The following is a 23,876-nucleotide window of genomic DNA, read 5'->3' on the forward strand; positions in this document are numbered from 1 at the left end:
TGTGAAGGAGATAATCGTGGATGTCAGGTAGCAGCAAAGGCCAGGAGGAACCCCCCCCCCCCCCCCATTCTCATCAATATTCCCTAAGTGGAGACAGTCAGCAGTTTCAGGTTCCTTTAGATCAGCAATGCTGCGTGATGTTGACTTTTAAGTCCAGCTTGTCTCCATAGATCCTCACTACCTTCTACATGTGCTACATTGAGAGTATCTGTAGCAGCTGCATCACTGTGTGGTGTCCGAGCTGCACCACCCTGGACGGTAAAGCTGTAGAGCAGGTGATGTAAACAACAGTTTCTCACAGGCAATAAAGGACCAACCCTCAAGGACATTTACCACAGGAGACGCTTGAAGGAGGCCCACAGAATCTTCCAAGACCACACTCATCCCAAAGTCTTTTACCTTCTGGAAAACATTACCAGGACATTATTTCCAGAGCCAGATAGTTCAGGACAGCATCCTCCTCAGTATCATTAGACAGTTAAATGTATTACCAAATATCACTCACTTACATCCTGCCTTCACTGCCTCCATTGCTCTGTTTTGAAACATTTATTTAATATGTCTCTAGTGTAGGTGTTAGTTATGTAATTTAAATAATTAATTGTCTGTAACAGTTAAAAGTAATCAAGTTTATGACCTCTCGAAATTTAGGGTATTATTGAAATAGTGCAAGTATCCAACTAAAGTACTACAGTAAATGCACTTTTTGCCCTTGATTTGAAGCTTAATAATCAATAAAATAAACAGTGTCTCATAATACACTTTTTTTTCAAAGCATTATCCATAAACCGATAGTTATTTGGAAAGAAATGTGGATAACCTTACTATTCTAACAATGATAGCAGAACAGAAGGTATTTTAATGTGTGACTCATGGTTTAGATTAGAATAAGGACTGCATGTTCTCATGAGTGTTTACTTAAACAAACACGTCTCTTTTGAGTCAACAAGTTTGTTATTGCAGCAAATATTTACCGTTGTTAGAGTTAATTCCTTCTTCATAACATTTTACTAATGGCACCTGAGGTAATTTTTCTATTAAATAATTTCTTAGAAGATAGCTGAGAGTAGGACATTTTTCCTGGACTCAGTTCTTAGAATTCTTAAGGCACTAAAACAACTTTGAAAACAGGTACTGCAACTTCTACGTGATAAAGTTAATTTAGGGATGCAGTTAGATTGGCTTTGATCATTCATTCACAGATAGAAGCATCTTAAACCTTATACTGTGGTTAGTGTTTTTCTCCAGAGGCTCGCTGGGAGCTGTAATATGGAGATCTGACTACACAAGGTCTATTTAAGTACCTCTGGTTCCCTCTTCTGGGAGGTTGAGGAACAAAATAGCCACCCATTTTAATATTGTACTATCACACATTATAAGTCTAATTGTTTCAATTTTTCCAAAATGGCACAGAGGAAATTTACCTGCCAACAAAATGTGCTGCTATGCAACCACCTGCTATGTGCAAGACAAAACAATAAGCCTAAACATGAAATGATATTACACCATTACACAAGTGGTTTTCCTATACTCACCATATCTGCCAACTGATGAGACTTGAATTGGATTGAAAACCTGCAAAACAGATGGGCCTGTATAAGATTGGTTTAACTAATGCTTAAACCTAATAATATTCGCTGTATTTTGCCTGTATATCATATATTGTGCAACTAACATTCCCATTCACAGCAGCACAAACCATATTTCAAACTTGGGCTGGCTATAGTTCCACTAAAACACTTAAGCAGTGTTTGTTGACTTTCTCATTTTCTTTTCCTAAAATGACCTATCGTTTCCTTACTTAAAAAAAAAGGAATGAACAAAAGCGTTACTTATATGTATCAATGCAATCAGTAAAACCTCCAAAATGAATAATCTGCCAAAAACACGAAATTGAGCGAAAAATAACGACAACAGATTGTTTGACCAAAGATGCTCTCTCTGATAAGACACCTTTTGGCAATTAAATAATACAATATTTTATTTTGAAAACAGGGCTTTTATTTTGAGGAGCCGAAATCGGATAAGGAGTAGCTAGCTAGCAGACGATATTGAAAGTATTTGACGTGACCTTAACATCTATAGTACATTATTTGATAACACACAACATTAGGGCTCGGTTAGAAAATAACGTGGTCGACTGTCTGCAGCGTTAGATAGATGCGCATGTTATTTAAAAGCTACAAGCTACAAGCTACGTCTAATTCACACTCCGTTGCTCCTGTCTCTCATCACACAGCGAGTTTCGCTAGCTTACCAGTTAGCTTGGTGAGCTTTCGTTAGCTAATGAGCAATACTAGACTACGGTGTATCTGGCACTCTGATTAAGAGTTGAACCGCATCGATAGCGTACTGTTCGAGAAACGTATATTAGTGTTCCAGTGAACAAAATATACACAAATATAACGCAAATTCTATATGGGATAATGGCGTGGCTGGTCCCATGGTGTAATGGTTAGCACTCTGGACTTTGAATCCAGCGATCCGAGTTCAAATCTCGGTGGGACCTCACCCTTTTCATCGAGTTACTGTCAAATGTTGTTAATGCTGCTTTTGATTTGTGCGGTTTAAAGGTGGTTGGTAAATGTAGACACTGAGAATACGTGGTGAAAAAAACTTGAACCAAACTTACCGCACTTTCCTAGTAACAACAACTATTCGAACAACCATTTTTTATTTTATTTTTTCTAAAATGCAATACTGTCAAATATATTGCTAATAACACTATTCCTCGAAACACAAGCATAAATCCCGTTTACGGCATTAACATTCTTTACATTGATGTTGTATATTTTAGTATACATTTTTTAAATATGCACAGATTTGACATGTCGGCCTATTTGGTATGCAAACAAGTAAAACATCTTATAATATAATGGACATCATATGCAGCTTATAAATGATGAAGCATACACACTGTATTTGAAGGATTTTTATTACTTAAAATGTCCTGTGAAATATGACATACACCATTCTTCTCAGAGGCTTAAAATATATTACTTCTTTTACATAAAAATCCATTATTAAAAAATAATAACTGTGCTGGAGTCATCATAATACCGCATCAGTTTATAGAAAACACACAAGTACCAAACAACAAAATTTATTGATAAAAAAACTGAATTTCAAAATGTCTTTACACAAAAATGAAGTCTTTGGCTTAAAGTGAAACTCCCCTGTAAGACATAACATACTTATTATGTCTTGCCTTGGGTTAAGGTTATTTAAATACGGCTGTGACTAATATGTGATATGGAAGGAGTTTTCTGGTACCTGTTCTTTTTAAAATGACGTCCACAACACTGCAGATATTTTATATTATCTCATATGAGACTGTCCCTTTACTCTAACTACAAAGTAAGGCTATATTTTATTTCTAGCTCTAGAAATAATATTTCAATAATCCGGTGCACCACCTTTAAATTACATTCCTTCATTTAAAAACTGATTTAAGGCTGACCCCCCATTTACTTTCTTATGTAGTTTTAAGCCATACACATGTTGTTTAGACATCTGTCTGTGTTTTAAATTGTAGGAAGGAGGTTAAGCATTATACATGTCTACATCTGTGGACAAAATACTCTTTTTAATATTATAGTTGCATCAAGAACCCAATGTTGATTGTGACAAATATGTGTGTAAATTGACTTTAAATGTCTCCTCAGATAATGAATACACAATATATTCAATTACTTCCTTTACTCTTTTTTGTATACATTGCATAAGGACACACATTGCAATAGTGCCACTTTATACTTATAAACATGACTCATACATTTAAAAAAACATGTTTCCTTTAGCTATAAGTATAATGTAAAGAAACTTTAACACAAATAACAGTGTAATACATGGATTGTCCCTTATGCAGCTTGTGAATGTTTTGTACATTATGTGAACTATTTGAAACAGATGGATAGAAATAAAATTGATTTATTCACAGCAAAATAAAAATAAACATTTGGCAAAAGTAAACAAAGTAAGCTCAATTTTTGGTTTGTTCACTAATCCTATTGAAGATGTTGCTCTGTAACCTGACGTATAAAACAATACTTTACCTTACAGAGTGTTGATCTGTCAGAACTGGATTCGGTTTTTAAAACAGTCAGAGTACAGTTGTGCCACCAAAGTAGTCACAAACACACTTCATTAAAAATCTCATCCCCCAAAATCCCCAATGGTCCAAAATGTTCAATGTCGCCTGCTCTCTCATCTGCGTAGCTGAGGTCCCAGCATGACTTTGTTGATAAAGTTGACAATGGCCATTGCTGGCTGCTCTGGGTCCATCTCTGCAAACAGGTGACACACGTTCTCTGTGGCGCTGCCGGTCCGCCTCGCCACAAAGCCAAACATCCTGCACCAAAAATGAAGGCATTACATGTTAAAAGATGGAGGAGCTAATAATAACTTAAAGAAACCCAATATTGTTTGAAAAGGGCAAAAAAACACATCTGGTTGTGATTAGCTGCCATGCAAAAAGCACATTGTACCAGTGAGTAATATGTTTTGCCAAGAGAAACACAGTGAAGCAAGCACTTACTTGCTTGACGTGCTATCAGAATTAGTCCACCTGAAGCACGGGCACACAAATAGAGACACAGAGACAAAACGTAGGAAAACATGAATATCAGACATTGAGACTGTTTAAAAAGACTATAGAGTAGGCAGTGCACTTCATTCAAGTCCTCTCAAAGTGAAACATCAGACAAATAACAGAACACTTATATTTATAAAATATAAGTCAATACAGGGAGTATTTGTCCAGCAGCAGCAAAAAAACTGCCTTTTTTAGATAATCAGCCAAAGTATACGAGCACGTTCATTAAATCATACTGTCAAGGCCTGTTTCTCCAAAATCTCAGTGACTCACCTCTGGTCTTGGGGGTTGATACTGCTGAAAGTCACACTGTTGATCGGGTAATGTCTCCTGAAAAATAATCTGTGTACATACAAACCATATTAATTTGTATTTGCAATCAGCTTTAAGTATCCAATCTGAGGTATACAAATCAAATGTACCTGTTACATCGATTGAATTGAAAATGTCATCAATGCTGCTAATAAGTAAATTGTTGTGTATAAGATATACCTTCTTTTGCTGTCGGTCAGAGTGATGCCCTGAGCAGACACTTTGAAGTGGACCACTGTTGCCACTGGACGTGGATTCAGGGCCAAAGTACACTTGGTAGCCTTTGAGATGGCCTCGGGGCCTGTCAACGACTCGGTTTCCACAGAGTTCAGGTACAGCACGTTGCAAGCTTGTGTATGAGAAAGAAGGGAAAATATGAACGTATGAGGCTTGAGCAGTCTCTGCTGGTCAAACGTGAAAACTGCAACTATGTTGCTGCATGTTATCCTCTTAAGGAAGTTAAACGGATTCACCAAAAACACAACATGTACTACCTGCTCCTTGTTTGAGGAGGTCAGCCGCTGTGCTGGTGTTTGTTGCGCTCTGCATCTCCTGAAGCTCCCCCACCAGATCTGAAACATCAAAGCCTGTATTTACAAAACAATGCCTTATAGATTATTGAGAGTCCAGTACATAGCTGTTTTAATCTTTAAAACCTTCAATTGTACTCTGATATTACATATTTCTTATATGAAAACAATTGATATTTAGTTTTCTGGATGAAGATCATGACATCTAAATGTTATAATTCTGAGTTTACCTTTTTCTGGGATGCGTAGGGCACAGGGCAGAGAGATGGGAGTTATTGAGTGCTGGTACACCAGGGCAGATAAACTTCCTGAATCAAAAACAGAGAGAGAAAATAGGTGACACAGATTATAATTATTACAGATAAGAAGGCATTAAAAGGAAGACAACAAGAAAGTAAATAACAACAAACGCCTTTAGGTTTACAGCTTAAAAACGATCCGTTTCAGTATCTCGCACAAAACTAAATATGTGAAAAGCATTGCGGCAGGTGTCTCCCACATAACTGACCGAAGTAGGACTCGTTCTGACAGCCCTTGATCTTGACTCCCCGTGGCCCCGTCTCGATGAGGAAGTGTCTCACCAGCTGTTCCAGAGGGTCCCCTGGGAGAGAGGAGAGGAGGAAAAGTAGGCAGACTGTCATGCTGCAGAACATACGATATCAAGATTCTGATGCTTATAGACATAGCAAAGCCATAATGTCACAACATCACATCAGTGGGAAAAAAAAAGATACAGGAATGATAATTAGTGCTTGATAAAAATGGTTATTAATCATATATTCAAGTATACCATACTGGCATCAACTTATATACTTATATATATGGTGTCAGGTGTCTGTTTTATTCAGATCTGGGGCTAGACTGAAATATAATGCTGTTTTATAGAATATTTCTTTAGAGTAAATGTTATCTTATTTTTGTATTTGATGAATATGTGATGATTTCTGATTGTGAAGGTTACATTTCGAAATACATTCTATTGACTTTAATAGCATAGTATAGTATTCATTTAACTTTCTCTTTTGGACAGCAGTTATCTTGACTTGCCATAGTAGGAAAAGCACAATTGATGCTTATAACATGAATCAGTCTTTTGTATTCAAGTGTCAAATGTGAGGCTTTGCAGTGTGACAGTGAGCAAGACCTAGGATCATACCTTTGCAGCCAGTGATGTTGGCGTTAGGAGGAGGGGTGGCCACTTTGAGGGCCAGGCCGTACGCCCCCTGGAAGGAGTTACTGTCTCTGATGAGGAAGGTTCCTGGTCCCTTGTCCTTCAACACAGCTATGGCTACAGTAGAGAAGACACATTAAAGTTTGGGTGTAAAGTGTTAAATAACAGATGCAAAAAGACAACAAATGGGTTTCATGTCCCGTGCTGCTTCTAGTATGAGGTATTTAATTGAATGACTATCATTGATGGTCAAATAGGATAACATTGTTTGGTAATGATGATTTCGAACATAGCATCATCCTAACCTTGGTCTCTGGAGATGCCTGGCTTGTACCAGTACTTGGAGCTGTCCTGAACAAACTTAGCATTGACCTTTATTTCGGCCTCCTCCCTGCAGCTGTGTTGTGAAGACCCCCGTCTCTGCTCTCCCACAGAGGGGGAGAAGGTAACGTGGTGCGCGGGGGCAGGAGCTGAGGTCATCCGGAGTAGAGAGTTGTGTCCGTTAAGGGGTCCTTGTGGGGCAGAAAGCCGCTTCTTCTCGGGTAGCGGGGGCTGGATGGCGGGGATGGTGACTGCAGTGTACCCAGTGTATGGTACATGAGGGACGTTTAGTAATGGGTAGTAATATGGCGCTATGGGAAAGGTGGGTGTTTGGTATCCGTCGGGCACGGGTGATGGGGGTTTGGTGTCTGTTGAGCCGTCTCTCTCTGGAGTCAGCCTCTGTCCTACTGCGTCTGTAGATGGTGAAGAGCGCTGTGGGGAACAATAAAGGTCTGGGGAACCAATAGGAGAGTTAGGGGAAGTGTTGGAAGGGCTGGAGCTGAGGCTGGTAGAAAGGTTCATGGATACGCCTCTGCTGCCCTCAGAGGGGGTATCACTAGGAAGGGCGGAGCCATTTAGTTGGACTTGCACTGGAGTGATGTGGACGGTAGCGTAATTTGAAGTCTTTGATGTTAAGTTAGATCCGTCTGCACTTCCTGTGATCTGGGCGACGACAAGTTTACCATCAGAGCTCAAACTCTGCTCACTTGAGGCTTGTGTGGAGTTTATGGATATGTTAGAACTTTGGGTTTGTGTTTCACTTGTTACTGGTGTGATGCTGGTAGTTGTGCTGGACTCCAGATGTGTCGAGGCTTCCTGGCTTTGAGGAGGGCTATCGGCAGTTACACTAAGAGAAAGACAAAGTATAGTGAAACAAGTTCATTATCTAGAAATCAGGATTAATGTCATTTTATTTTCAAAAGAAAAGTTTCTCCCACCTGTCCTCTGTGTGTGTGGGGCTGCTGCTACCAATGATTGTGTAGTCATTATCAGAGTCCAGTCCAGGAGTGCTCGATTGTCCATTAGAGTCTGATTTACCCTCTGAACCCTGGGATATTTCATCTTCCACGTTAGCCTTTGCCTGTTCCACTTCAAGAAGTAAGATACAAAAAGATCAGACGATGGTATAACAAGAAATAAAAAAATAAATAATATTTTAAACATTTAAAGTAAAAATCCCCATTGTATATATCAACCCAGAGTCCTGATTGGGTCTTATTTGCAGCACCCACCAGCACCCGCAAACTCAGTACCAGAATTGACCCTTTAATATAAATCCTGCAACATGACTAATCAAACACACAGGCTGCTATATAGTCACTCACTTTAAAGTGCTCTTTTTTTACCTGTTTTAAGCTAAATATATCATTTTTGTCACCTGCGCCTACATTTAGGAATCTTTTACCTTGAGCTCGTACCCATTATCGTTACCCATCTCGTTACCCCTATCAAGTCACCTTTGGGTTGCTCAGCGTGCTGCTGGTCTCTAGAGGGGGTCTCGGGCAGCCTGCCCCTCCCAGGAGAGGGGCTACTGGTAGGCAGAGGTGAGGCTGATCCAGAGTGGTACCCTGAGACGTAACCCCGGCTCTCATGGCTCTCGGCTGGAGACGACTGATAAGGAGAGCATGGACAGGAGTGGCGGGGCTGTGGAGGAGTGTGATACCCACTGCTGGCTCCATCCCGCACATCCATCAGAGACTGGGGGCTGGGGTAGCCTTGATGAGGTCCAATGACATATCTATGATCCGGGTTTGGATTCTGATCCAAGGTGGAGTGGCAGACGCGAAATGCGGGCATGGCTGGTTTGCACTGCCAGAACTCTGCCTCTCTCGCCACCTCCCATGGATTTTCACTTTCCCATAGCGGAGGCGCCTCCCTTGTTCGTTGTACTCCTTGGGACCAGTGTGGGTTTTCTGATTGGTCGGGGTGCAAAGGGTGGAACGCTCTAACTGATTGGTGCTCTCGTCTGTTGGAGCAGTCCCGACAAGCGCAACCAGAGGACGACGTTGGAGAGCCAAAGAACATTTCCCTATAAGGGCTGGAGGGAAGTGATGGATGGGAGTGATGAGAGGAGGGGTTGTGGCCGGAATAATGGAGCAGGTGACACTCCTCCCCAGTGCAAAGTCTGTTTAAGGCTGGGAGGGTGTGGCTGTGTGGGTGGGTGTGTTCAGGGCTCGTATAAGGGTAGCAAGGCCTGTGCAGACAGGGCAGGGGAGGGGGTGGGGTTGGACGTTCCCATGGTAACTCTGGTAAAGGATGCCCACTATGACGATGGCAGAGTTCCATATGAGTTGAATGAGGAGGTGGAGACACAGATTTGGTTGGTAAGGCCGGCAGAGTTTGGCTTTTCGGGTTCTTTTTAACGCTGTTGCAATGGCCGTGACAATGACCTTCAGAATGGCATGGCTCCCGTTCCCTCTCCCATCTGCCATCGCCACACTTTGTAGTCGAACGTCCACAACTCGAGATCTCTCGCCTCAAACCTCCAAGATGTGATGGGTCTCCATCATCTAAAATCGCAGTCTCTCTATCCTTCTCTTTCCCTTTTCTTTTCTCTTTTGTGCCATCGTCCCCGTCTCCTCTCCTCAAGGGACAGTCTGGGTTTTCTCTTGATGAGCGGATTATGGGTGGAGATGCGTCTTCCAGGTGATCAGAGGGAACTGACGAGCGGCTGGAGTCAGAGGTGTGGGTGAGAGGCTGGGTGTGGCTGGGAGTTGGAGGCTGAACTGTTGGGCTGCTGGTGAGGCATCCGTTGGGTGACGCTGTTGAGGCCGTCAAGCCCGGCCCACGACGTTTCCTCACCTGGGCGTACAGACTGCCGTCCAGAGGACCCCTCGTATGAGGAATATCTGTAAAAAAACAAGAAGAGATTAATGTTTTATTCTTGTAACGTGGATACACTTAAAGGTGGGGTAGGTAATTTTGGAGAAACCAGCTTGAGTGCGCTAGAATAGAAAAAATACACAACCGGAAAAAATCTGCCACTTCCTTACAGAGCCCCTCCTCCAACACACACGAACGCGCACATGACCAATGAGGGCACGAGATAAGTTTGTGCACAGATGGAAGGCTGACAGGCAGGTAGGCCATCCAGTTATTTTAGCCAGGCCGGCTAAAATGATTGGTCGTGCTTTTTACAGTACTACGGCTTCCACAGATGACATTTTTTAATGGATTTTTTGTCAAAGCACTTAAGATATTCATTGCTATCGGGATGTTAAGAGCATTCCATGGAATATAACAAAAAGTGTATCTCGAGCCGGTTTCTCAAACTTACCTACCCCACCTTTAAACTTGTGTGTGCGCATGTTTCTTACTTTCAATGCTGTCTTGGTGGTGCAGGTTGAAGTTCTCATAAGAATCCCATCTCACCACAGGGTCCAACGTGTTGATGTCCACTTTGATGGAGGCGTCATTCTTGCGGTATTCTCGACCTTGGAAACCGGACATTTTGATACAAAGTTTATGATAATATACAAAAATAGAAACAGAGGCAGTGACACACAGACAGTTGAAAATAATTACCTTTCATTTTTTCAGGCCCGTTGGAGAAGATAAACTCGACTGTAGCATCTGGAGGGAACCTGTCATCTACAGAAAGAAGAACATAAAGGCAATGCCTAAAATATCCAGATGGTGGCTGATAAAAACAAGAAAGTGCTTTCTGTGAAGTGGAAACACCAAAGGTAATAAATAAAGAGACTTGCTTCTTTTTAGCTTCATGCATGAGTGCGTGTAATGCTATCTGTACATTGCATGCATACGTCAGCATGTAGCACTAAGGGCAACTGCCATGAGACTGCTGCTTACTGAGCCATGGACAAGCATTTCCCCTTCATCTCAACTGAGACTGTCATTTGATATTTGTCTCAGAATACACACATCCCCACAATGGACTGCGGCTCTATAATAAGTGGCTCTTGAATTATACAGCCGTGTGAACCATTTCAAGGAAGCAATAGACATATACAGGAGTTTTCCATTTGATCAGCAATCTATTGAATGTATATTCAATATATACTGATATGTCCATTTTAGTGTAGTAAAGCAGTAGTCTAAGCACTTCTCAAGGCACGTAAGTTTATTTAGTAAGCACATTTTAATACAAGGCGATTTCATAGAAACACGCAGCAGAAATTGCTTCACTTAAATGAAAACGCCAAGGATATATAAAAAACAAAAACACATCATTGCTTTAAAACAAAGGCTGTATTATTACACCATTTTACAAGTCAGATTAAAGCATCAATCTTAAATATCCTGTAAGAAATACTGAGCGAGGTAGTGAGTTCCACAGTTTAGGAGCATAATAAGAGCAGACCCTCTCACTGGTACTTTTACGGGACACAAAAGGAACATAGGAAAACAGTGGAAGACTTTAGTGTTTTGACTGTAACATAAATAAAACAAAATATGCTTTTTTTACCAATGCAGGCCAGGTCCAGTTCAGTCTTGCCAAACCACAGCTGGGCTCCGTGGACAGTGCAGGTGTGGAACTGGACCCTGAACACCACCTCCCTCTCTGCTGCTCGACTCCGCCTGTGGTAGCACTTCACCTGCAGAAAGATGGAGGTAAGACACCGATGCTCAAACATAGGCTATTTGACATGGACTTGGATATATGTAGATACAATTAATAAATACATTTTTTATTTGCTTCATGAAAGTGTTCTTTTAAGCCGGATCATATGTCTTTGGTGCGTGTTGCTGCCGTGTCAATTGATTACCGTCCGAGACAAATAAAGTGCTTGGATGTCTCCCTAGAGTGCTAAGGGCTCTGAAGGTTTTTACCCTCGCAAAGACATGCACGACAACATAAGAAAACAATTTAGCATGCATTTTTACGGTCTGCAGAGGATTTAAATGTATTATAATAACAAAAATCTATTGGGAATCTAATCAGGAATTTTTGAAAGGAAAAGTTACATCACAGTCAGGAAAGATTTAGTTTATTTTTTGTATAAACAATTGAAGGATTTAAGTGAAGTCCAATGTGTTGGTAGTATTCAAATGAAAGTCTCATTCTCACCATAATATCCCCCTTTAATAAAAGAGCTGGCTCCATAGTCACACACAGCTTCCTTGCCCTGGAGCTCTGGGGATCACTTAATACACACACACATACACAGAGTAAAACAACGGCCACAGCAGCTCAAAACACACATTTAACCAGTCAAAACATGTGTCTGCTGGGTTAAACAGTGGTAAACACATTAACCTCAACGTAAGCACAGAGCAGCCTACACCTAAACACAGACAGCCGCCTGTATAGACAACATGTGTCAGTTGGACAGCAGAAGGAAAAGACTCTGCCTCAGGGGAGGTGAGCTGAAAACAAAGTGGACATGTACTTACTAGACGCCTGAAGTGTAGACGAGCTGTAGAGATTGGTAGATTTTCAGGAATGGATAGAAACCTGCAGATACAGAAAGAAGATGAGGAGAAAAACTGTTAAGTTTGCAGAAAACGTTTCATATGTGTTTCGCTCGAACAATGTAAAACACTTTCTGTTGACTTTTCAAAGCTATGATTTAATACAACATCAGTTTCTATAAAACTGACCTCCTCCCGTCTGAAAGTTTGGTAGGGATGGAATGAGGATCTGTTGGAGGAACAGAGGACTGCTGTTCATTTTGATGGTGCCTGACAGCAAACCGCCGAAGTAGAAGATGTACCTGAAGGAGAGAGGTGAGGAAATGCAGTCACTGAGGCAAATGACAGCTGCACCAAGTGATATGTGGCAGAGGAGGAAACTCTAAGAAATGTCTCACCTGTTCTGAGAGGGCTGGAGGGAAGAGGAGACTTTGTCCTCACAAAACTTCCTCATTGCTAGAGTGGTGAGAGCCTGGTCCGCTCTGTGGAGGGATATTAATACTTTAGTACAGATTATAGTTGTAGTGAGGTGAAGATTAGAGTAAATCTAGGCTGATGTTGGTAACTTTGCAATCAGTTTAATCTATTCAAAATAGTCCTGGACATTTATTTTTCCTCTGATCAGATCTTGCCAACAACAATTAAGATGTGAAAATACAAAGGAGATATATCTCAGCTAACATGATGAAGCAATTGATCAATACAAAAATCTATTGTTAATAATAAGTAATTGTTTACAGTTTTGGACAGTTTTTTTGGACAAAACTAGCTATTTAAGTATGTCGATTTAGGCTCCAGACATTATACAGACTATCACAAATAATGAGTTGCTTCCCTGCAGTGATTAAATTAACTAAACTATGACTGTAGATGATCAAAAGAGTGTTGGCCTCGATGACAACAAAATGTAACTATGAATAAAGACATGTAGTTGTATGTTTGACTTGATCACAGCACAAGATATATTAATAAGGTAAGGTATGTTGGCAATTTTAGAGGCAGGTATCACATTTGTCCTTGATTGTTTAATGGCAGGTGTAAATTAAAAACATATAATTAAATTGTACACAAGCTGGTATAACAAGTGCCTTGTTAGATGTGTAATGATGCAGCTTACCCCGCTGATATCTTGCTGTAGTGCATGTAGGCTGCCACGATGACCCCGGTCTTCCCTTTGTTTCCCTGTCAGAACACAAATCAAAGTGACGATGAAATATCTTTCGCCACAGTTTTACATTTTTCACAGCTAAGCGAGCAGATGTGGATTCAGGTGGTGCTGACCTTGCAGTGGAGGACCACCACGTTGTTGGGGTCAGAGGTCAGCCAGGTCTCCATGGCTTTACAAACAGCACAAATCCTGTCCAGGGGTGGGGCATGAACATCAGGCCAGCCGTAGTCCTGCACCTGAAGCGCAAAGGAGGAAAGATGTTTTTAATTATGGTTTGGTTCAAAAGGGTCAGACCCTGTCCATTAACTCAAAAAATACAAAGATATTACGATGGTGATCTGTCAACTTTTCAGGTGTAAATACTTTTACCTTTGGGTTAAGTCTGGTGATGTCATGTCTCTTCTCTGATAAATTCAGTAGCTGGAAAAGGCACATCAAAAGATATCAGAAATCTATTTTTACATATCAAAAGAAAATGAAAAAAATAATACATTTGAAGAAAGGAGGGAAAGGAAGGATGGTGATTATACCACCCAGTCAGACATAAAACAACCGTCCTGGAAAGTGACACAACAATGCAAAATAAAAGCTGTTTCATTTATTTTCATACAACCTAAATAGCAGCCTCTGAGATAATTAGTTTTTCCTTTACAATGATGTGAAGTTTTATTCCTCATGTGTGCAGTGTTATGACTAACCAAGAACTTGTCTTGGTGCTTGGATTTCAGCATGGAGGCCACTTCCTGTAGGTTTCTGCGGTACCGCTGCTCCTCCAGCTCCGGCAGGAAGAAGACAGAGATGATCCTCTCCGTGATGTATGTGAGGTCAAAGTCATAGTGGCGCTCCATCACATGCTCCATCACTTGTTCCAAACTCTTACTCCTGGAAATGGTGAGAGTTTATTGTTTTAGTGCAGAAAGTACAGCCATGAGAGCGGTCTTATTTAATGAGCATTTTATTTCTGTGTATCTATTTTCATGTGTGACTCAGGCTATTCTGTACCTCGGTAGTGAGCCTCTCTTCTTTAGTGATGTAGATTTAGTGGAGCCGTACTGTAAAAACAAGAAAAGAGTAACTCTACTGCCGTTCATTGTGTGATGACATCATATAAACGTACATGTAAACTCTTACCAAGTCTGGTGTTGAGATGCAGGTGGGAGTCACCTGAAAGGGAATGAGCACAAGGTTAGTTTTTGCAGCAGTACCACATGTGAACACACACACACACACACACACACACACACACACACACACTGGGAATGAACCAGCACATGCCAAGTCATGTGTTTGGTTTAACGCTCTTGGTCCTGCTACAGCAGCGCTGATGAAGGGATGGAAGGGTGGAGGGAGGAGGAGGAAGAGGAAGAGCTGACAGAGGAGGATGGTAAGATTCATTCTCACTTTCCTTCTGTCATCTGCTGCAGCTCGTTTGAAGAAGTGGCTGTCAGCACAGATCCTGCTGTTCCACATGATGGGTTAGTGACGCATGATGTCAGACCCGCACACACACACACACACACACACACACACACACACACACACACACACACACACACACACACACACACACACACACACACACACACACACACACACACACACACACACACACACACACACACACACACACACACACACCACACACACACACACCACATATACACACTTATACTTATAAAGTCAAAACAAGCGCCAGCAGAAATGTAAAGAACTTAATGATATTGCAGTTGTTTGTATAAGTCATGTGCAAACTGACTGATTGAGAATGATTTTGTGTTCTTTTTGCATCGTAAAGAAGGAATGGAGTGAGACTGGGATTAAGCTTTACATGTGGCGTGCAGTCCTTGTAGTCCGCTGGCGAGCCAACAATTAATTTGCCAAAACCACAAACACGCATACACACAGAGAGAAAGAGGACGAGGGGGGAGCTGAGGTCATTTCAAAAGGCTACAGCCACTTCTTCAGGATTGTTTATCATGAGGACAGCAGTTGACCCTGAAGTAACATGCTAGTAGAAACTGGTGTGTCAGTGCATGTGCTACTTTTCCGACTCATTTGATAAAGTAATTTACCATGCAATCACATCAAATGATTAAAATCAACAATGAATGGAACATACGGAAATTAAGTAAATGAGCTGAGAGGCGGAACAAACGTTCCACACAACTACAGGCTCTGAATGTAAACCTTAAGAGGTGACACCCTGTCAACTTTTGACCTCTGAACTGCTCCATGAGATTGATTGACAGCTGAGCCAGTGATGACAGATGTCGGGCAACAGGTTACAAAGGCAAATGCCTGCAATCATAATGATCTACAACTCTGGAAAACAACAGTATATATACTGCCTACAAATATACACTCAATATTTGTAGGCAGTACAGTTGAGGAATGAGCAATACTGGAATGTACGTTTCTTTTAGATCAATGTTGTAACTTCCAGGTAGATGTTGGTTTAAGGACTTTTCTGTAAACCCTTCCTGCTCTCACGTTGACAAAAATAAAGACACCTAATGATCACTGGGAATGATTGTCAACTGAGCTCCAGATACATTTTATTGAAAATTAGATTTCAGTTCCTGAGAGATAAGGTTAATTTGTTTTTGTCTTTTTACAATAGATCAGAATATCTGCATGTCTTGTAGTCATATAGTGTCGGCAACACAAACATGACACATAATAGAAACTGAACGAACCATGAAATGAGAAAATGGCTGTATCTCAGAAAAGAGCACATTCAAGTACTTGGTATATATGTATTCACAAGTACCAAGTTAAATGTCAAAGATAGGCCTGCGTATGTAGTGTGAAAAATGTTTTCCTATCAAATATATTGAGGACATTTTATTGTGACTAGATTTAAAGATCAAAATGTCTGGGTATTTTTCCTTGACATCGTAAATAAAGTCGGAGACTAATGTCTGTCTGGAAGGTTCAACTTTAACACTGATTTGCTGCTAATATCCTTAATCTTGCAGAACAGAGGGACTGCGGATGGAAATTAGCTTAAAGCTAAATCTGGCACTGTTACGCTTGATACATTTGAATGTTTTAAGTGTTCATTACTGTGCATTGTCCCTGGCAAATAAACGATTAAATAAAAAAATAACAACTAATGCGCTGCTTTCTCTAGAGTAATATAACTAATCATGTATCTTTAGTTCATTTCAATTTATTGTAACGTTCTATATTTCCAAGATGGGAACAATGGCACCTTGGAACATTACATAGAAGATGGGTTTTCAATGACATGACATAAACCCAAATGACAGCTTTCTTGCTTAATGGCACTCACACAGACAGGAGATGGCAAACAACATTACAGAGGGGGCACAGAGAAATACTGACAGAGAGATTAGGAGAGCGTGATGGGGAAGAGGGAAACATAAACAGACATGTGATCCAGAGAGGAATGAGTAAAATGAGTGAAGGGGAAAAGGGCATGCTGCAATTGGTTACTGCGTGGTAGGGAACATTCAACAAAATGTGCGACTGCTGAACTGACAAGATGATGCCAGTACGTGATTATCTTTATGCAGGTCTCTTTCACACTGACAGACGATGTATTTAATTCATATTTGTTTAAATCAATGAGGTTTTATAGTTGATCAGTTATTTTCACAATGCACCACAGCATAATAATAATCTGTACGTTCCAGTAATGCACAGCGACAGTTCACAAACACGTTATAAAGCCTACAGTAGGAAATGAAAGAACACGGAGATTCAGCCATAGGGGAGAACTCTTCTCTTAATAGGCTTAATAATGGTAGTTAAGTGGATAAAGTGGCTGGCTGCAGGAAGGAACAGAAGGAGACAGACACAATGTGCCCATGTGTAAATACACACACACACACACACACACACACACACACACACACATACAAACATGCACACAGAAAAAGACAAGGAATGAACTGCAGCATAAAGACAGAGGAGGAAGACTCCGGAGTCAACAGGAAGCAATTTGCAACAGGATGTCAGTGGAGATTGACCTAGGTTCACACACGCACAGATACATACACACACACAAACACATACAGCGTTTACATGTGTCTGCGTTGGCTCTGCCAGCCTCAGGGTCTTCATTAATGCATGTGGACTGTACGCTGGAGCCACTGTGAGCAAAGCCATCTGGTTCAGTTTGTCCTGCTCATCAGCAGCATTTACTGAGGTGCCAATGACAGCACTCCATCCCGTCCTCAGAGACTCCCTCACTGACTGTTTAGTGGTTTCAGATTGCCTTGTTCATCAAGTAACACTTTTTTATTTTTGTGTTTAGTGCAGCCACAGTCTTAGCTTAGCATTTTTTTTTAATAATGCATGATCTATTTACTGTACAGAGGTATATACAGATAATGTTTGAATCTCTTTAACCATAATTATAAAGTGCTATAAGTCGACATTTTAGACACAGGAGTTAAAGTAAAGCACCTCTAAAGTAATTTGTTTAACATTGTAGGTTTTAGAGATTCTGGTAGATACATTCAACCCAGTCTCACGGCATTTCGTGTTATTAGTCACGAAATTAATTTAATCTATTGATTCGTGTTCACCAACACGATTTTCAATGCAATGTATTTCTATTGGTAGTATGTTTCGTGCCTGCAACACGTCTTTTTGTCCGGTCGGGTCTTGGAAGACCGGAAGCTGTGTGGTTCATAAAAACATGTTCTTACTCAATATCTTACCCTAAGCCTAACCCTATCCCTTTTATTTTAAATTGTATAATGTCTGAGTTTTTTTGCCATCAGTGAGGAAAATAAATGGCTCAGAGCCTCAGAATACTGAAATCTGTATTTTATGTCATCTTTTTTTCCTTCTAATTTGTTATTATTTGGTGCAGGCACGAAACATACTACCAATATAAATACATTGCTTCTAAAATCGTTCTGAGTCAGAATACTTAAATCTGTATTTTTTTAAATGTCTTTTTCCTTCTAATTTGTTATTATTTACATTGCTTTTAAAATCGTTCTGTGTGACACGAAAGAAATGGCGAAATCGTGTTGGTGAACACGAATCAATAGATTAATTTCGTGACTATAACACGAAATGCCGTGAGACTGTGTTGATACATTTGGTCAGAGCCAGGCAAGTAGTTTTGCCCTTTTCCAGTACTCCTGTTAGGCTAAGCTAAGCTAAGCTAACTACTAACCAGCTCAAGCTTCATATTGAACCGAGAGAGATGAGAGTGGTATCGATTCCCTCAACTGGGAACAAAAGCAAACACGTGCATTTCCACAAACGTCTAACTATTGTTAGGGCATTATCTCAGGCTTTGGAATGTTTTTCATTACATGGATTTACAACCTTTATTTCATCAACTACAATTTAGATTGCTTGACTGAACAGCTTTAATCTTAAGAATGTAACAGTGGGTCATGATGAGAAGTTTACTGGCTGCTTGAGAACAGAGTGACTTCTTTAAAAGTTGTCACTGCCCCATCTTGAATCCCCACTCCTGTTCCATGGAGAGGAAATCTAACAAATCTGTCGAAGCAGCTGAGTCAGTTTACGGGGAAGCGGGGGATAAATGTGAGTGTTTGAGACTGGGGTGTTGGTATGTCGTCCAGGAGGAGCAAGTTTCACTCTGACAGTTGACTCAGAGCTGACACACACTCAGGAGAGGGAGAAGTGAGTAAGACTTCCCGTTTGAAAGTGGGAAAGAAAAAATACCCATGGCGTATTCCAAGTTCCATAGTCTCACAAAAAGACAGTGAAAGCCAAGCTAAATAAAAGTGAGGCCTTTAGTTTTTTTCCCACTGACTCTTACTGTTTCACCCAGGGTACCAGAGGACACATTTAGGAGTGGCTGTGATTTAGGAGGCTTCACATGAAAGTATGGCATCCCCTCTCCTTTTTCTCTCATTATCGCTCTGCCTTTCTTCAGTTTTCTCTCTTTGATCTCTCATTTCTGCACTCCCCTCTGGTTAACCCCTCTCCTGCTAACCCACGCTGTCCTCTCTCTTCTTCCAGTGCCCTGAGGACAGGATGACCACAATCATCCCTGCCGTGAGATACAAGTATGTGCTCTCCCTGAATAAACAACATCAGATGACACCTCGATGAGCATCACGCATACCCAGGGCAGGTCACTATGTCATAAAGAATAGATGAGGGAAACATGAAGAAGCCAGATTGAAAGCAGGGCATGGGCCAGGGAGTGGAGATGTGGATAGAGATATGAGAGTGAGGAAAAGACATCAGGAAGAGAGGAAGGATGATGAAAGAGGAGGAGAGACAAACAGAAATCAAGAGTGAGTGCTGGATGGGAAGAGAGATGTCAACAGCTGAACACGCTGAACACTGACACACAGCAGAGAGATTTCACTGAGCTATTTTGATAGAGCTACTTATTTTAGACTATACGTCGCTCAGAACACTTAAAGGCTAATTTTGTCTATTTCTCCATCAGTGATCTCACAAATTCACTTGCAGGCGCAGCAGCAGCAGCGACATCTTGAATAAATCTGCCAATGGATCTTTACTAAATCTTCCCACTTTGCAATAATTGAAGAATAACACACTTTTATTCAAGTATACTGTCTTCATCCAGTAAGGCACCCTATATACTGTATTGTTTACTTTTAAGACACATCTCAAACATGTGTATATTTGTATATTGTTAGTTGTCATTTAGCATTTTTTTACCTGCCAAGAAACTATAGCTGTACTTTTATACTGACATTTGACACATAACTTTAAAAAGAGATGCGTTATGAATTATGCTCAATCAAACTGTATTGTTTTTAAAACACGTCAAAAATAGAGGCATAGGAGCTGTGTCGTTCCTGAAATAATTAACAAGGCTTGCTGTGTATGTATCTCTTTGCTTAACCTCTCAGGAAATGAGAAGCAATGAGTGAATGTAAACATTGAGCTTGCATCCGTGTGAGTGTGTGTGTGTGTGTGTGTGTGTGTGTGTGTGTGTGTGTGTGTGTGTGTGTGTGTGGGTGTGTGTGTGTGTGTCTCCCTAATTCTTGATAAGAAGAGTAATGCAGTCAAATTAAATCAGCCACGATAAATATTTGTCCACAGTGCACTTTGCTGGTGAAGATTATAAAGCGAACACGATGTGACCAGCTTAATGAAGTTACACAGATGTTGTGACCACCTGGCAGGATTTTCTATCCACAACATCCACTTCAACCACCATCCTACTGGGTTCTCCATCTCTATCGACTTAAAGCTGTTTCTAACTCCCTGCTGATGTGCCACGACACGTGGAGCTACTGCAGGACAGCATGTCCCCCCGGTCTCCCGTGGTGAGAGAAGAACCGAACAGAAGAGATTGAAAAACACAAGACATTTGTTCCATGCCGCTCAAGATACCTCATAGACGAGAAGCCAGAGAAATTCTCAACATGAAGAGCTAGACTGATCAACGATATAAGCATACTGCAGATATCTCACTATTAACATAAATGATGTCCGATAAGTATCAAGAAATCCTTATAAGAGGTTTTTCAGGATCTGTTTCAGCTTGCAGATTACACAAGCACATATTCCATAAAGCAGCAAAATTGCTATATCAATTTATAAATCAGCATGACACATTAGTAGAACAGCTGGTGTGTGTGAGCAGACACTGCAGCCATCTGTATTTCACTACGCAACATTAGGATCCATCACATCAGATGATGTTAGGACAGCTGACTGTGTCTGGGATACAAACATTTGTCCCTGTTAGGTGCCTTTTGGTCATAAAGGATTGTCCGTACACAATTAACTACCCAGAGACAGTGTTGAAGTGGATAGATACTGTCGATAGGGAAATTGCATTCTTACAGCAGCGTATACAAGTTACACAGGGAAAATAGTTTAGTGTTAATACAGTTCAAAGTAAGAACAAGTTCTTCATACAGATAGATGCCTGCTGGTATCCAGGCACTTGCAACTGCACACAGAAGCAGACACACATCAGTTTGCTTCAGCTTCATCAGTTTTACAAAATGTTACGTCTACAGGCCTATATCAAAAGGCTTTAGGTACAGTTTCTGTATTTAACTAACCTGCACATAAACTGAACTATCTCATTAAAAAGTAAATATTCAGTCACTAGCATTAAAAATTTAAAATCTGTGTATTCTTTTAGTAGGTCACAGCAGGAGTCTCTGCTTCATCTTCTGCACTTGCCTTAATCACAGTAAATGAAATCCTCTTTCTGGGCAAAGCGAAAGCTCTCCGGCTACAGCTTTAATGAAATAATATGCACACTCACATGCCGCATTATCAGAGCAAACTCTGTAAAGGGGCTTAAAGGATGTTAGACTGCAACTCAGTAGCAAAGAACAAACACACAAAGTACATGAAAGTCTAGGCTGACGTGCTGAATACATATATATGAATAAACAAAACTCAAATCAGACACAGAGCATGTTTTTACCTCTCAACAAGCAGCGTCAGTCTCTCCCTCTGCCTCTGAGCAGTCCTGTCTGTAGAGTGGGATACACCACCTCCCTCTCTCCCTCTCATACAAGCTCTCTGCTCACTCTTCTCTCACCAACTCCCCTTGCCTCCCTCCCTCTCTCACGATAACACACACTCCCTCTGTGCCAGCAGCATATACAACATAGCCTTTGCCTCTCTCTCTGCTTGTGTCATACGCACAGAGGTCGGGAAGCACGTCGACTGCGCAAGTGCTTTCCCCTTGCATGTGCTCTCACACACACACACACACACACACACGTCATAATACACCACATGCAGACACTGTGCAGCCTTGCAGAGGGCTGCTGTCCAGTGACCTCTCCTGTGGCCTGAGGCTGAGAGAGAGATGACAAGTGGCAGCAGGACAAAGAGGCAGAGTTACATGCGCTGGCTAAAGGATGCAAAGAAAAGAAGAAATAGTCGTGACTGTTATGGAGACGGTACTTGGTTGGCATAACAAAAAGATGAAAGTATTTAAAACTGCAAAAAATGGCACAGAGAAGGCGGGAGAAGTGTGACTATAAAACATCATAAAAGTAACAAAGAATCAAGGTAAAAAAAAGAAGATAATGACAGACAGAAGCAAGAGATGAAGGAAGTATAAATAGAATATGTTGGCATATGAGCAGCACGTAGGAGCATACAGTGAAGGCATTGCATGACATGAAGCAGACAGCAATTTGCAGCCTTGACCTAATGTTTCCCTTTATTTATGAATACCCTCAAATGGGACTGATAACACACACACACACACAGTCTGCCTCCCCAGCTGCCTTTCACTTATTTGCGTCACCCCCCCTCCCTCCCTCCCCTGCATGATCACTCACTGGGGCAGGCATCTACGGCACTCTTGTTATTTTCTATATTTAACCTCGAAGCCTCAGATTGATCATCATCCCGTGTGACGATGACCACTCTCGTCCACGGCGCCTGCCTCTATTGCAGCCACCAAGAGTTGTTTTTGGCTATTGCCGTAGTGACCAGGGAGACGAGTAAGACCAAAATAATAATCCTCTTTTAATACATGCTGCTAAGGCACAACAGCTGGTAGAGTCCAGTTGTAGACAGGGTGTGTGTGGAGAAGGAGGACTTCCCCCCCCCCCCCCCCCCTGTTATAAATCCTGCAGGCCTTGAGCTGACCTGAAGATCTGAGAATTAAAGGCAATGTGCTTTGGGCTGGGTTTTTCTTTCTGTGTGTTTTTGCTGTTGGACAGTAAGGCAAAACAGCAATGTTACAGCAAGGTCATGAGTCTACTCAGTGGTGTGTGACACTGAGCTGCTGTGAGCGCAATCACAGAAGATCAGAGGACGCCACTGCCAATAGTAAGACATAAACAGTGGACAGAGAGAACTTCTCTCTTGCATAACATTTGTCTTTTGATGAAGCATTTCTCTCAAAAGCAACAAATATTACTCAAACATTAACTATTAAAGTCACTGTCTTTGGGGAAAATGTTGTACCCACCTGCTCTATGAGGAATATTTCCTTGTGCCATTGTTTAACGACACACAAAAAAAGTGACAAAATATATTTCTCTTTGATTTTGAGTCATAAACAACATGTCACATTTACCAATAACGTGTTCTGAATTATTTATTGTAGCAGCAAAGTGCTTTTCCTATATATTGTATCAGCAAATGTGTACATTATTGCTCACACAATGTGATGAACAACGGATACGGTAATATCATATATTGCTCACATCTCATTTTAGCTTTGCACTTTTTCAACTGGAAAAGGTCACAGAAACTCCTCTACAGTAAAACAGACAGACAGCACACAGTTTCCTCTGCAAGGTGCCATCTCCCTGAGCTATGCTACTTCTTGTGCTCCCTCCTCCTCTGACCCTAACACAGAAAGCTTAAAGCTTACTACTGCCCCCTTCTGATCGGCCTAAAGGGACTTCTCACAGACAACACTAATGGGAATTCGATTATTATGTAAAATGTGATTTTTTAATAGGCAGAAATTCC

General features: G+C 41.1%; 1 protein-coding gene and 1 non-coding gene across 5 annotated transcripts in view; one reads left to right on the top strand and one right to left on the bottom strand.

The window, feature by feature from the left end:
• The first annotated feature begins 2,437 nt into the window (after positions 1-2,437).
• trnaq-uug lies at positions 2,438-2,509 on the top strand. Its single transcript has one exon. It is a non-coding gene; the product is annotated as a tRNA-Gln (tRNA).
• Positions 2,510-2,919: 410 nt separating this feature from the next.
• Positions 2,920-23,876, bottom strand: part of LOC117486579 (tensin-2-like) — a 30,323-nt gene continuing 9,366 nt past the window's right edge. Inside the window, exons 1-25 of one of the 4 annotated variants that reach the window (XM_034135092.1) lie at positions 21,859-21,976; positions 14,601-14,633; positions 14,472-14,521; positions 14,168-14,351; positions 13,839-13,889; positions 13,583-13,705; positions 13,419-13,483; positions 12,700-12,783; positions 12,491-12,603; positions 12,284-12,344; positions 11,958-12,033; positions 11,355-11,484; positions 10,454-10,519; positions 10,246-10,362; positions 8,386-9,777; positions 7,867-8,017; positions 6,913-7,775; positions 6,593-6,724; positions 5,945-6,037; positions 5,667-5,744; positions 5,401-5,493; positions 5,087-5,255; positions 4,868-4,936; positions 4,538-4,567; positions 2,920-4,351 (exon numbers count right to left, since the gene is read on the bottom strand). In XM_034135092.1, coding sequence (XP_033990983.1) covers positions 4,207-4,351; positions 4,538-4,567; positions 4,868-4,936; positions 5,087-5,255; positions 5,401-5,493; positions 5,667-5,744; positions 5,945-6,037; positions 6,593-6,724; positions 6,913-7,775; positions 7,867-8,017; positions 8,386-9,777; positions 10,246-10,362; positions 10,454-10,519; positions 11,355-11,484; positions 11,958-12,033; positions 12,284-12,344; positions 12,491-12,603; positions 12,700-12,783; positions 13,419-13,483; positions 13,583-13,705; positions 13,839-13,889; positions 14,168-14,329 — 4,263 coding nt within the window. In that variant the 5' untranslated portion in view covers positions 14,330-14,351; positions 14,472-14,521; positions 14,601-14,633; positions 21,859-21,976 and the 3' untranslated portion in view covers positions 2,920-4,206. Of the gene's footprint in view, positions 4,352-4,537; positions 4,568-4,867; positions 4,937-5,086; positions 5,256-5,400; positions 5,494-5,666; positions 5,745-5,944; positions 6,038-6,592; positions 6,725-6,912; positions 7,776-7,866; positions 8,018-8,385; positions 9,778-10,245; positions 10,363-10,453; positions 10,520-11,354; positions 11,485-11,957; positions 12,034-12,283; positions 12,345-12,490; positions 12,604-12,699; positions 12,784-13,418; positions 13,484-13,582; positions 13,706-13,838; positions 13,890-14,167; positions 14,352-14,471; positions 14,522-14,600; positions 14,634-21,858; positions 21,977-23,876 lie in introns of those variants that run through there. The other 3 variants (XM_034135090.1, XM_034135089.1, XM_034135091.1) reach the window with 3 other exon arrangements.

Source organism: Trematomus bernacchii, unplaced genomic scaffold (genome assembly GCF_902827165.1).
Source record: "Trematomus bernacchii unplaced genomic scaffold, fTreBer1.1, whole genome shotgun sequence".
Taxonomy (NCBI): Eukaryota; Metazoa; Chordata; class Actinopteri; order Perciformes; family Nototheniidae; genus Trematomus; species Trematomus bernacchii.